Source organism: Crocodylus porosus, unplaced genomic scaffold (genome assembly GCF_001723895.1).
Source record: "Crocodylus porosus isolate Cpor-Errol unplaced genomic scaffold, CroPor_comp1, whole genome shotgun sequence".
Lineage (NCBI taxonomy): Eukaryota > Metazoa > Chordata > Crocodylia > Crocodylidae > Crocodylus > Crocodylus porosus.
In genome coordinates this window covers 83,886,335-83,899,637 of record NW_017728943.1, presented here as the reverse complement: position 1 = coordinate 83,899,637, position 13,303 = coordinate 83,886,335, and the positions used below count along the sequence as shown (strand labels likewise).

At 42.1% G+C, this 13,303-nt stretch overlaps 1 protein-coding gene across 1 annotated transcript in view; it reads left to right on the top strand.

Moving 5' to 3' along the window:
- YIPF4 (Yip1 domain family member 4) overlaps positions 1-7,068 on the top strand; it is a 16,936-nt gene extending 9,868 nt beyond the window's left edge. The window contains exons 5-6 of the mRNA XM_019549714.1: positions 3,561-3,674; positions 6,893-7,068. Of these exons, the coding sequence (XP_019405259.1) occupies positions 3,561-3,674; positions 6,893-7,030 (252 nt within the window). The 3' untranslated portion in view covers positions 7,031-7,068. The remainder of the gene's footprint in view (positions 1-3,560; positions 3,675-6,892) is intronic.
- Positions 7,069-13,303: the final 6,235 nt, after the last annotated feature.

Sequence of the window (13,303 nt, the reverse complement as noted above, 5' to 3'; positions counted from 1 at the left end):
CGTCACCAATTGTTTCTGCCCATTTAGCAGAGGTCCTATTCCTCCCTGGGCCTTCCTTTTACTCCCTATATATCTAAAAAAACAATTTCTTATTGTCTTTTACTTGGGTTGCCATCCTCAGCTCCATGGTAGCTTTGGCCTGTCTAACTGCCAATGATTGTTGATCCTAGCCCAGGAATTGGATGCACCTCATCTTTGAAGTAAGCTTGGGCTCACAAGTCCCTGATTTAGTTAGGGTAGATTTTTGCATTATAGATGGTCTCCAACAAAGAATGTAGGGACCTTGGATATGGTATGTTAGGTAGGATGACCATATATTTGCTCACCTTCCTCCTGCACAGAAGCAGCAGTGGCTGCCTGCCTGGCTCACTGTGCCGCTCCATTTTCCCACTAGACTCTGGCGTGGGACTTCTGACCAACCAGCTGGGATCAGCCTAGGGAATCTAGGACTGTCCTGGCCAAACCAGGATGTATGGTCACCCTATTTATAGGGTGTTCTCAGGAGGTTTGAGCCCTGCTGCTTGTGCTGTTCCTGCCCCCCTTCTTGCACTGGTTTCCCTTCAAAGGTCAGGGTAGCAGCTCCTTCCTGCAAGGGGGGCTCAGAGCTCACTTCTTATTAGCAGCACGTCTGAAGGTGTAAGATGGGGGCTGACAGCCCTTGCTAGCAGCTCTCCAGCTCCTGTTGCTGGCAAGTGCAGGCAGAGGAAATTCCTAGGGCACTCCCAGGATATCTTGCTCAGTGAACCAGAAGCAGGTCACAATGGCATGACAATTTTCATCAAGCTACATTACTTGTTACTTGATAGAAATAATGTCTGCTAGGAACCTTAAATTCCAACTATAACTCATTTGAAGGTGACCAATATTTAGGCTTAGAGTAACAAACCAAAATATTGGTCACCTTTTATATTTATTCATTTAGACTGCTTACATATTACTTACAGCATGGCCAGAACTAGGATGTGCTAGAACTGCTGCTAAATTACCAGAGCGTCTCCACTCTCATTATGGCTGGGGGTGCACTGATATTTTTTGGGCTGATACCAATAGCTGATTTTTTTTAAAGCTGATTTTTACTGATCTGATTTCTGATGTACAGCCCAGCAGCTTGAAGAACAGTGTCTGGCTAGTATGTTTGCTGTGGTGGAAGGGGAGGGGGAGGGAAGGGCTGTGTGGGTGGGGTTGAGCAGATCGAGTCTCCTGCGATGAGGGAGGGAGTGGGACTGGGGCAAGTGCTGCCTGGGTGGGGTGCAAGATGGAGCTGTGGCTTGTCCATGGAGGGGGGTGCAGAAGGCGGGGGGCGGCAGTGGCTTCTGCCGCTGTATGCACCCTGGAGAGCCATGAGGTGGGTGTGTTTTCCTGGATCTGCATGTGGGGCAGGGCAGGCTGCCACTGTGGGCTGGGGCCTGGGTTGTGCTGGGCTCTTCTTGGCAGGGAGTTTGGCTGGACTGCACTTGGGGTGGGCAGAGTTGGGAGAGGGGCTGTGGGGGCGGGGGAGCTTCAGCCACCCCAAAATTCACTGTAGCCCCCCAGTTCCCCCTCCCAGTGCCACTAACATCTGCCCTGAGCATAGCCCACCCTGCCCCACGTAGATCCAGGGGCACATGCCCCCTGTACCCTCCCAGAGTGTGTGCAGTGGTCAGAGCCGCCCCGTGGATGAGCTGCTGCTCCATCCTGTGCCCTGCTTCGCTCTAGCTGGGCAGTGCCTGCCCCAGCCCCACTCCTTCCCTCACCATGGGGGACCTCGATCTGCCTCTCCCTCCCCTCCTTTCCCCTCCCACCACAACAGACTTACCAGCTGAATGCAACTCTCCAAGTTGCCAGGCTTTGCTCCTTGTCACCTACGTGCTGTGGCTGCGTGCGTGCATGGGGCATTTATCAGCCACGTTGTTGGACACAGGCAAAAAAAGCTGATTTCTGATGCAGTCAATTTTCTTTGTATTGGTGCTGATCTGATATTGGACTGATGTATCAGTGCATATTTACTACCAACTAAAACCTAAATCAGTAGCTTCAGCTTCTCAGTGGAAAAATTATAATTAGCTGGCAGCTAGATTATTTTCTAAGTGAGTAGGTCCTGTTTAAATGGTAACTGCTGTTTTGCAGTGTGGCCATTTTATTTATACTGTACCTATTTCCAAATATTTTTTTAACTATACTGCAACAGCTGTGTAATTGTACGTTATTGTGAAATGCATTTATACAACTCAACTGGTAAAGTATCTAGGTATTATAAGGACTGGATGCAACTAGACATCATAATTTACAAAAGTGTTTTCCTCTGGGAGTTTATATTTCAATTACTGACAGTGTTCACAGGTAAAAAAAAAACAAAAAAAACCCACCTTAATTCTGAGTCATCAGACAAATAAATTCAAAAGGACATGAAATGTATCAAAGATTTGGATTGAGCTGTTCCATTGAGGTACAACATAACAATATGCCTTTTGAAACTGTCCTGTTCTTGACAAAACTTTAACTTAACCCAAAAAATCAGCTTTTTTATTGTGAAGAAAACATAAAAAATGCTTAAAATATGTGAACTGCTCCAGTCATTTAAATCAGGGATGTCAAATATCTGGCCTGCAGTCTTACTCAGTCTAGCCTGCCAGATTACATGGACTTCAGTGCCAAAAGTTACAAGCAAGCCTTTGGTAGTACAGTCCTTGGTTGCTCTGTGACCACCTAGCCTACTGCCCCTTGTATACATCTGCTGTGGCTGAATGGCCTGCAGCTGCTAGCCTCACTCCTGCTGTGGTAGCCCAGGCTGGATGTGGCCTGCAAGGAGCTATATGGTCTGGATCTAGTCTGAGTTCCAAGTGAGGTTCACAACCATGGTATAAACTTAAGTTGTTAATACGAATGCTAGTGATTTAAATATATGTACTGTTAATTATTTATATGGGAGGAAAGGAAAGGAAAGGGGAGACTACAGGTCGTACAGTTTTCTATGGATGATCTACTGCCACAAGTGGTTGCTGTTTTGTAGGGGATGCCAACACTTCTAAAGCCAAACCAAAGGAGACTAGCAGAGCACCTGAGCATTTTCAGACTGTACCAACAAAAAGCCAGGTGTGATGAGTCCAGTAAAGCTCTAAGTATGGATTTTGGACATTGTACAAACAACTGAGGGGCACTGCACTTTGATATCTCCTATATGCAAAGCTTATTTTGTGGGTAGAGCATGAAAGAATACACTGCTACTAATTTTTTTTCTATTAGTTTGACTTCTACATCCATGTCCTTCTCTTGGAAGTGCTAAAATGTCATTTTAAGTGAGAAAACTAGGTAATGTTTAGGTTAAGTACCTGAACTAACAAGTGAAATCCCTATAATATTCTGTTTGTAAAACTTGGGCTACATACAATACACAAAACCATTTGTTTTGCACTCAAATACATTCCCTCTAACACGTTTAATTGAAGCAGCACACAGGCTAACTGGTATAGCTGCCAGCTCAGCCATAAGAAATGTAATGATGTTCCTTGTTAATAAAAGTTTGAGTTAGATGAAAAACAAACCTTGTCCATATCATATAGTAACTGTCCTGAAATTTCCAGGTTGCATATGGCCAAGTTCTTGGTGTGATAGGATATTCTCTACTTCCACTCATTGTAATAGCACCTGTCCTTCTGGTTGTTGGATCGTTTGAAGTTGTATCTACACTAATAAAAGTAAGTTCAATATTTTTTATAGAGAACAATCTTATTTTTAATAGTTCTATGCTAATATGCTTCAAAATAATATTTTATGAACAGACTAATAAGTTATAGTAACTTGTCAATACCTCTAGAGAAGAACTGCACAAAGTCTTGCGACTTCCTTGACCAGCAGTCACTTGTTTGTCATGCTGACAGATTCTGGGGGAAGAGTTTTTATCCTCTGAATACTGAATTTGGGCTACATCGTTCTTTTTGCTATAAAAAAAACAAAAAAACCTTGTAGATTATTAGTGAGGCACCTTAAGCTTTTATTTTTCCAGTATTTTTTAGGGCAGTGGTGGCCAGTCTTTTTGGCAGGTGTTGCATAAATCCTTCCAACCATGCAGCACGGGCAGCCAAGGGTGTCTTCATCTTGGCCCTGCACTCTCCCCAAGTGCCACTTCAGTTGCCTTTCCCTGCCTGTTCTGCTTTCTGTCCCATTTTTCTTCCTGCTGCTGTGCTTTTTTGCTTCTTTCCCTGTGTTCTTCCCCCTCTGCGGCTCTGCTTTCTGTCCTGTCTGGTAATGTGCTGCTTGCCCTCTCCCTGATCTGCTATGTGCCAGGCACAGAGGCTGCCAATGCTGCTTGTGGTATGTGTGTTGCAGGTTGACCACCTCTGTTCTGTGGTAGAGGTTGGTAACATATATGTCCTGTGGAGCCATTGAAATCAACCTGTGGAGATTCCAACCCAGCCACTGTAGCCACCATTTCTCCCTGCCAGTTAGCCAAGGTGAAGACCACCTTGGTTGCCTATGCCACATGGTTGGAAGGAGGGGGCATATTGCCTGGGCTGGCCGACAGAAGGGGGCGCATTTGCCCATGCTGGGCACAGAGAAGTAGCAGCAGCAGGTGGGTTGGAAGCACTGGCCTGCCTTGCACCGCAGTTGGGTTGAGATGACATGCTGCTGTTGCTGTCCATTGTTTTAGGGCTGCTACTGTCACCTTTACATCTTTTAAAAAATTCAGTGAGTACTAGTACAGAACTAGCATTTACCAGGGAAAACATGAATAAGTCTCAAAATGAACAATCCTGAAATTGGGTTAAGGTTGTCTCTGCCCCTTACCCCAAAATTCAGAATTTTGTGTTTAGTTAGTGCAATGTGAATAGCAACATCAGTGGTCATTCTGAGACCTCCCTGTTGTTGTAATGCATAGATCTCCAAGTCCTTGATGAAGAAGGCAAGTTTACAGATGGGGAAACAAAGGCACAGAGAGCAAAAAAATAACTTAAGCAAAGAAACCCACCATGACTTTTTGGTAGTAGAGAACTGATAAGGTAGACACCAAAAGGCGGAACTGTGCAAAAATGATGAGCTAGCTCTTCATGTGCTTGCTCCCAAACCAGAGGCACTGTAGCATGTTAGCATGGCACTGTACCCAGGCTAACTAGGTCTGCTGAGAAGCAAGCCTTAGCCCTGTTGCTGCGCTGTGCCAGTATGGCTACCCTGCTCTTGTTCTAGAGCTAGCTTGGGTGTCTGCATCCTATGCTTTTGCAGTGTGCATATGCTGATATTTAAGCTAGTGTGTTCCCAGTTAGCTCAGAGTATCTCTGTGGCATTGTATTGTGCCATGTAGACATAATCCTATGAAGTGCAGTATCATGAGAGAAGTTCCTTGAGGGGGCTCAAAGCTGTGTGCGATTCCTAGATTACCTAAGCACAAGTGCTTTATAGCTTTGCATTGAAACTCTACATAATTCTCATTCTTGGGTTACCAGTGCATATCTTGCAGGACCTTCTCCTTAGATCTAAGATAATTTGGCCACGTGGGATGCTTCTGGTTTGATTCCAAAGCTCTATGGATAAGTATGCCAATCTCATTTCTTCTAGCTACAGCTACCAAAAGAAATCCCTGGTAGTTCCAAATGACATACCTCAAATAATTTTTTCAGTGGTCTTTTAGAGCTAAGACTATTTTACTGAACTCTAGTCACTAAATTCTGAGTTTTCCTTGAATCTGCCTTTACAGGTCCCCAGTTTAGTGTTCACAAGTATGCAAACATAGTACAGTAAAAGCTCTGTTATCCGGCATCCCCCGTGAATGAAGGATGCTGGATAACAAAATATGCTGGTTAATTGAGCGGCCTGAACAGGCGTCTTTGCCTGTTTAGTCCGTTGCTTCTCCCTCTGCGTCTGGGGCATTGTCGACCCTCCTGCAGGCCCTGTGTGACAGGGAGGTGGGCCCCACATAGCTAGTCATGCCCCCGGGCCGTGGCAGCTTGGCAGCATAGGCTGCCTTGCCCTGGACCGTGAGGGCTCGGGCACTTCCGGTTTCACTTTGCCTTGCAAGCCGGCATGCCAATAGAGTATGCCAGCTTGTAAAGTGCTGGTTAATGGAGCTTGTACTGTATGGTTTCACATCTAGAATAATTGAAGTTATATGCGTATGTCTAGAGGCCTAGCTACATTAAGTCAAAGATGTAGAGAACTGTAGTCCCACTACTGATACCCACAAGTTTGGGTTGCTTTGTCAGATCTAGCATCCTAACAACCTTTACCTTTTTCTGTGTATTTAAAGTGTCCTCTATACAATTTTGAAGGGATTTTTGCTGGGGTGGTTTTTTGTTGTTGTTCTAGAAAATGTGTTGCTTCCAGTATTTACAGAAGACTTGGTAATGAACAAAAGTTTTAAGAGTTGGACTTCATAACTTGTGAAAATCCGAGTTGGATGTGTACAAAGTCATGGCCTATGCAGAACTATTTGGTTAAAAACTGCCTCTCTATAATGGCTAATTAAGTTACTTTTGAAATCAAAATAGCAATTGCAAATAGCTTCCTGGAATAGCTTCATGTATGAAATCAGAGGGGTCAGTACAGGAGACCCTGGTAGAGGCTTCTTAAATGTGCTAGTGATCTTAGCTGTGAGCTCTTGTAATAGAGTTGGGGCTAGGAAATGAGCAAGTCCACTCACTCCTAAACCCAGTAATTAGGCAGCATAGATGGTTTGGACAAGTCCTGAGTGCATGCTTTGCATTGTAACGAAGGAATAGGTGGATCTCATTTCCTAATAGGAGTCTTGAGTGTAGCAGAGATATAGGAGACATAGATTTGGAAACCAGTTTATTGCATCTCTAAGGAAATGACAACATAAGCCTTACAGCAAAAATTAGGCTTTTTTTCCTGAATGAGCTTAAAGGAAAGTACTTACTTTGTGTTATCAGTTAATTTTATATGTGTCTTTTTTCTTTTTAAGCTGTTCGGAGTCTTTTGGGCTGCATATAGTGCTGCTTCATTGCTGGTTGGAGAAGAATTTAAGACCAAGAAACCCCTTCTGATTTATCCAATTTTTTTGTTGTATATCTATTTCTTGTCCTTATATACTGGGGTGTGATATAGTGTTGGATGTAGTCAGAAATAATACTTCATACACCATGTGTGTATATTATTTAATTCAGCAACTGTAGCTATATAGATTTGTACCAAAGTTTTAGGTTTGTTTAAGACTCTTCAGATTTTAAAGAACAAAATATAAGAATCTTGTGTTTTATAAGATTGTGTAGCAAAAATACATCTTGACACCTGTGCCAAAAATATCAGATGACCATGTTATATTGAAAGGGTGTGAAAAGAGATTAGTCTCAAAGTGCAATTTTTCTTTTTGGTTAAATACAGCTGGCTTTTTTTGGCACAGCAAATTCTGTAGATATCTATTTATGAACCAGTCCTGATTGTTCACAAAATGGTCTGTATAAATTGAGATATTAAAATATTATTTTAATTTAGTACCTCTTATCTTTGATTTGGCTATTGAGTTTTATAAATTCTAATTAAAAAAAAAAACTGTACATAATGCATATTTTGTATCTACTCCTTGTGCACATCATCGGTACTCTTTGGTTGAGGTGTACACTCAGTTTAAACACTTGAACACTCAACTATTTGAGAAGGAGCAAGTAGTATAGTGTGACACCAATTCATTCAATGGCTTATTTGCAGAATCAGTACACTTTATTTTATACTTAACAATGAGAATTTAAGTCGCGCAGAAACAACTTTGTCAACTGAAGTATTGGAGTAATATGGGAGAAGGAAGATGATCTTTCAAATTTTTTGTGATTTTTTTTTTTTTTTTGGGAGATGTTTTACAATGACAAAATAAACAGAATGCTTCCTTTTACTTTGTTTGATAAATCCTTGTTCTGTTTTGCTTTCAGTAGCACATTGTTTATCAGGTCTTTCCCCCCACCAAATATACCAATCATGTATTAAGTAAAATGTTAAGTTTTTTTTTAAGGCCTGATTCTGCCTCTGAGTAGATGAGGCAGAATCATAGTCATAATAAGTAACACATTTTGATTATCAAAAGATTATGTAATAACATTATGACTTATTAAATATTTACCTGTGTATGTTGTATAAATCGTTTCTATAGTTGTCCTCGTTGACAATATTCATGGAAAATGAGTCTTCACAAATAGCAAGTCTGTTGAAGCTAACTCGCATGATGCCAGCTTTCTTGAAGCAAAGTTGTTCGTAATCTTTAGTCTCTAACACTTGCAAATATTGGTAAGTTGTGTCTAAGTTGCAAAAACATCAGGTAACTTCAGGCATCTTCATTCTGATGTATTACATGCAAAAATATCAAGTGCTAGGTAATATGAAGGGCTCTTAGCTCCCACACTATACAAGCTTTTGTATGTGAGCTTGTTTTGCATATATTAGACAGTTATGTTTGTCTGCATAACTTGGAACTTTATTAAATGATATAATTTCATACTTGGTAATGGAATTATTGATTACAAAATTGAACTTTAAAAACTCTCAGTCAAAGGAAACTAGTTAAGTCACTGCTTAGGTTCCTGGAGACTACAGATTAAATTATTTCAGGGTGGTACTGGACAAATACTATGATAGCAAATCCTAACTTTGCTAGGATATGTCTCACAATACACTAAAAAGTAGGATAATTCTAGTACGATAACTTTTGAACTATTTTTAATGTAATTGTTGGCAGAATTGGAAATAAGAAATGTTGTACTTCAACAAATAAGTGTTCTAAAAGTAACTGCAGCTTATTGAAGCTGTATAAACATCTGATGTATTTCCCAGCTGCTTTATTTCACAATCTTTTATAGTAAATACAGTTCATATTCCCAGTGGTTTTGAGAGTATTTGTGCTCTGTTAAAGTGGTGTATGTGCACTAGCAGCACAACTGTATTCTGACTTTATCCAGAATAATGTTTGATTGATGTGGTCTTTTATCTTTACAATTTTAGGGCTATATTTTCATCTTTAATAGGGCGATCAAATTACAACTTAAAAGTTTTAAGTAATCAAGATGTTTGTGAATATTTACAACTAAATACATAAAACATTAGGGGTTAGCATACTTAGGAGTTGGTGATCATTGTGTTATTTACATACCCAGTTCCTTTTCATGTGGGCTTACCCTTTCTCTAAATATTTTGTTTTATGCTATTATCTTCTAGTTGCTGTTTTAACTATTCCTTTCTGCAAATATAGTATCTGTATATACAATATGTAATATAGATATATATGCATTGGACATAGTAAATATTTTATACACAATTGCAGATTTGCACCTTTTACCTAAAAATGTTTACTTTCACATTTTGCATATATTATGCAAGGAATCTGTACTTAAACACTTCTCAAATGGCGCCCAATAGTTTGTTATAACTCGTATTTTTAGATCAGGTATGTATGTAAATACAGCATAAGATGTATTTTATAAAAATTTTGAATTAAACTTGTTTATGTAATGTAAAAAGCTTTTATTTATATTCATCGAGTCAGAACACATACATTTACATTCCTATACATGTAATAAGTTTCATATTCTAGAATTGTAAATAAATGTTTAGGATTATGAAGTGTATACATGTTTGTCATACTTGAAAAATATAAAACAGACATCTTGACAATTAGACAAATATTAAAAAATGAGCTATGTGGATAACATGTAGGCATATACTAAAAAAGAGGCATCTTTTTCTGATAAGCTTTTGCATAGTGAACGGGTATTTACAGAATCCTTTTCTGTTTCTTTCCCTTCTATAGTTATTGGAGGGAAATACTAGGTTAAGATTTATTTTAGCTACATGTGACTTGACTTGGTGAGTATAGGGTAGTTTGACTTTTGCATAGAATATTTTTTTATTTATTACTACACTTAGGAGTCTCATTTCCACTGAAATAATGAGAGGATGCCAAAAAGCTGCTTTTCACAGGCCTGCATCCATTTTTATCCTTGTGCTTCTGCCTGCTCTTCTACATAAATACCATCTGTTTAAAGCAGAATTCTAATCTTGATTCAACAAGAGAAGTAGGTACTGCCTTTGATTGAATCCTATTGCAAAACGAATGCTATTATACAGGTTTGTCCTGCAGTAACAGGGCATTCTAAGGAGCTGATGGTGTGTGTGTTTTTGTTTTGTTTTTTTAAACATTTGTCAAACATCCATCACCATCTCTGGAAACATAATAGACAGGCACTGCAGCTGGAAATGGATTCAGTTTGAAAAAATTAAAGGAGAATCTGGCTAAAAATAGTTGACAGTACCTCTCCAGTCAGGTCTCAGTAACTCAGTATTTTATACTCTCTAATATAAAAAAATAGGGTTTGTAGAAGCATGCTTTGCTTTGAGTGTAGGGGTATTCAGCTTTTATCTCTAGCATCAGGTAAGCGCTTTTTTCATCCTGAAGCTTATATAGCCTTATGAAAAGGCCACTAGAGTCAACAGTAGGCTGGGGCATAACTTAAGAGTCAAGATAATGGTTCAGAGCTTTAGAAGAGCTCAACATTGTTGGGTATTTTGGGGTTGGGTTTTTTGTTTGTTTTTTTAGAGCAAAATTATGCAGTTTACTTTTAAGATGAGCACTTAAATGAGTAAGTCTAAAGTTGAAGCCAGAGAACAAAACTTCCCTTTAAAATACCACCAGTCTTCTGGGAAAGTCAACTTTATCAATCACTTTTGATTATTTAAAATGCTAGAGGCTTTATTCATTAACTGCTTTGAGTCAATTGATTGATGGCTTCCAGGAGCTGGAAAAGAAGAAAGTTGAATGGAGCGAAAACTAAGAGCTGGCATTTTCTGAGGGATACCTTGTGTGTAAAAAGGTTGAGAACCATTCACCTAAGTTAGCCAGCTGGATAAGAAGTAAAATGACAACTCTTGTCAGATGATGACAGGAGATCCTGCTGGTGGAAGATCATCTGATCTGTCCCTTGCTGGTTTTCTTTGCTGCCATTGTGCTTCTGATGGTGCAGGCTGAGGTTGTCTCAACTTTACCTCTTGAATAGGCCTACAGCATCTAAGGGTGGAAGAAGCCTATATGATCCACAGTGGAAGGCCTCCTTTTTGCATACTTCTAGGAGGCCAATATACTTATTCAGCTTTCTTCCTTTCCAGCTTCTAGAAACAGTCTACCTATATCTGTATATTGGCTATGTCAAGTTGAGTTTGCTAGCTAGGATCATGGTTCCTTATGCCTGAATTGTTAGCTACTGGGTAACTGCGGAAAGATCTAGATTATCAGTTTTAGCCTGTTGCAGTAGTGGGGTGCATATCCTTCAACATGTGCCAGTGTGATCTGTGTGTCCTATGGTAGGAAGCATTTACTTTAAAAGCTCCAAGCACTTGATTGCACCACCTCTACTCCTGCATCTCCCTGCACTGGGCATGGTACTTGTTGTACCCAGGATAGCTAGAGACTCTTACTTTATCTGGAGAAGTACAAGGGAAGCCAAACCGTGTGTAGGGATGTTCTCAGGCAATATTAACAAGAGCAGCTACACACAACAGGGAACACACGAGCTTACACAGAATCTGACCTTGGTTTGAGACTGCTTCCAGATTTCCACACCTCTGCCTGGGTGTTGGGGGAAATGTATACAGCTCAGGTTCAGCTTTCTTCATTCCCATCCATTCCTTGAGAGAAGGCAGTTCTGGGCCAACAGAAATTAAATTCAGTTCGGGAGAGAGCAGGGATCCCAAGTCCTGGCCTGTGGACACATCTACATGAGATGCTAAAGGTGTAGCAGACTAATTCTACCACGCATTAGTGTCATAAAAAGCGTGTGCCAGTGCTACTGTGTGGTAGCACTGATTACAGCACACTTAGTACCTGTAATTACTAAGCATACCATAATTACAGCACATTAATACATGCATAGATGCATCCTATGATCACTGTTCTTTCAAGATCCCCTTATTAGCAGGGATTGTGGTTTTCTTATGGATAAAATTTGCAAATTCTGAGTAGAAAAACCCCAAATCCATTTTTTTCCATGATTAAAATGAAACACCACTACTCATGCAGGTATCAGTTGAATGCAATGTTTTATTGATATATTTACATTTTTAAAGCAATTTGGAAGCCTGCCACTACCTCAATAATTGTAATATTTTTGAGGTTTGATTTTGTTAATTTTTTATCATGGCAAATCAGAGCTCCCCTTCACTCCCTAGGAGTGGGTCCAGCTGTGACTGTCCCCCACCTCCCTGCTGCTTTGTGGCCCGGAGCAGCTGTTGTAGGCAGGTGCACTGCCCATGTCCCTACTCTTGCCCCTCACTCCCAAGCCACAGCACCCCCCCAGCCCTGCCAGTTCCTCTCACTTATGACCAGGGCTATACCTGGGGGGAGGCCAGGTGTGCAAATTGGGGCAACCACCCCAGGTTCTGCTTTAGGTGATCCTGTGGAGCTGGGCAGAGCTGCTGCAGCCCCTCCTGCAGCATCTGCCTAGTGCTGGTGACTGCTGCCTCTGCCCCCCACACCAGCCAGCTTCTCTGCATCCAGGCCCTGCACCGTTAAGGTCATCCCTACTCATGACCTGCAGCCCTGTTCAGACCTGCCAGTGCCCCTCACTCCCAATGTGCAGCCCCTGCAGTGCCCCTCACTCTTGACCCACAGCCCCTCCAGTAGGGCTGCCAACTCTGAATCTGTTCTGGGAGGTTTCATCACATGACAATGCCATTCATGAGTCACTAGGTCAGGAAGCAAAAGCTCACGACCATTGCATTTTAAAAACCCACTGGACTACTATACAAATTAGATTCAACATGTTATATTTATTTTAATGAATGCCCTATCATCAATTTCCCGCGGGACTGCCAGCCGTCTCCTGGAGACTTGCATCTCATTCCTGCAGATCCCAGGGCAACCCTGAGGTGCTGGCAACCCTTCCCTCCAGGCCTGCTAGTGCCCCGAGATCCCCTGCTAGCAGGGATCGTGGTTTTCTCCGCTATTGCCCCTCCCAGCCTGCTGCTCCCTACTTCCCAGGGCATGAGCAAAGGGGTGGATGTGGGCCGCGCAGGCAGCTTCTGCCCAGAGCGGGTCTGGCCTGCCTGCAGAACCTGGTTCCACTACCCGCAAGCAGCAGGGAACTAGGAGCCCGCTCCGTTCAGCTAAGCAGCTTTGTACTGCCCCACCCCCGGCGCGGCACACGTGACCAGGGGGCGGGGCTCCGGACACCCTCCCAAGCCCCGGCTCGTAGTTCCCTCCTTCCTCTCCTGCGCCACGCGCTGTCAGTTCCGTCTCCGGCGCGATTGCGTCACTTCCGGCGCACGCCGGCGCTCTCCCTTTCCCCCTCTCCCCGGACCCGGATGGTGGCTGGCGGCGGCGGCGGCTCGTGGGACTGTC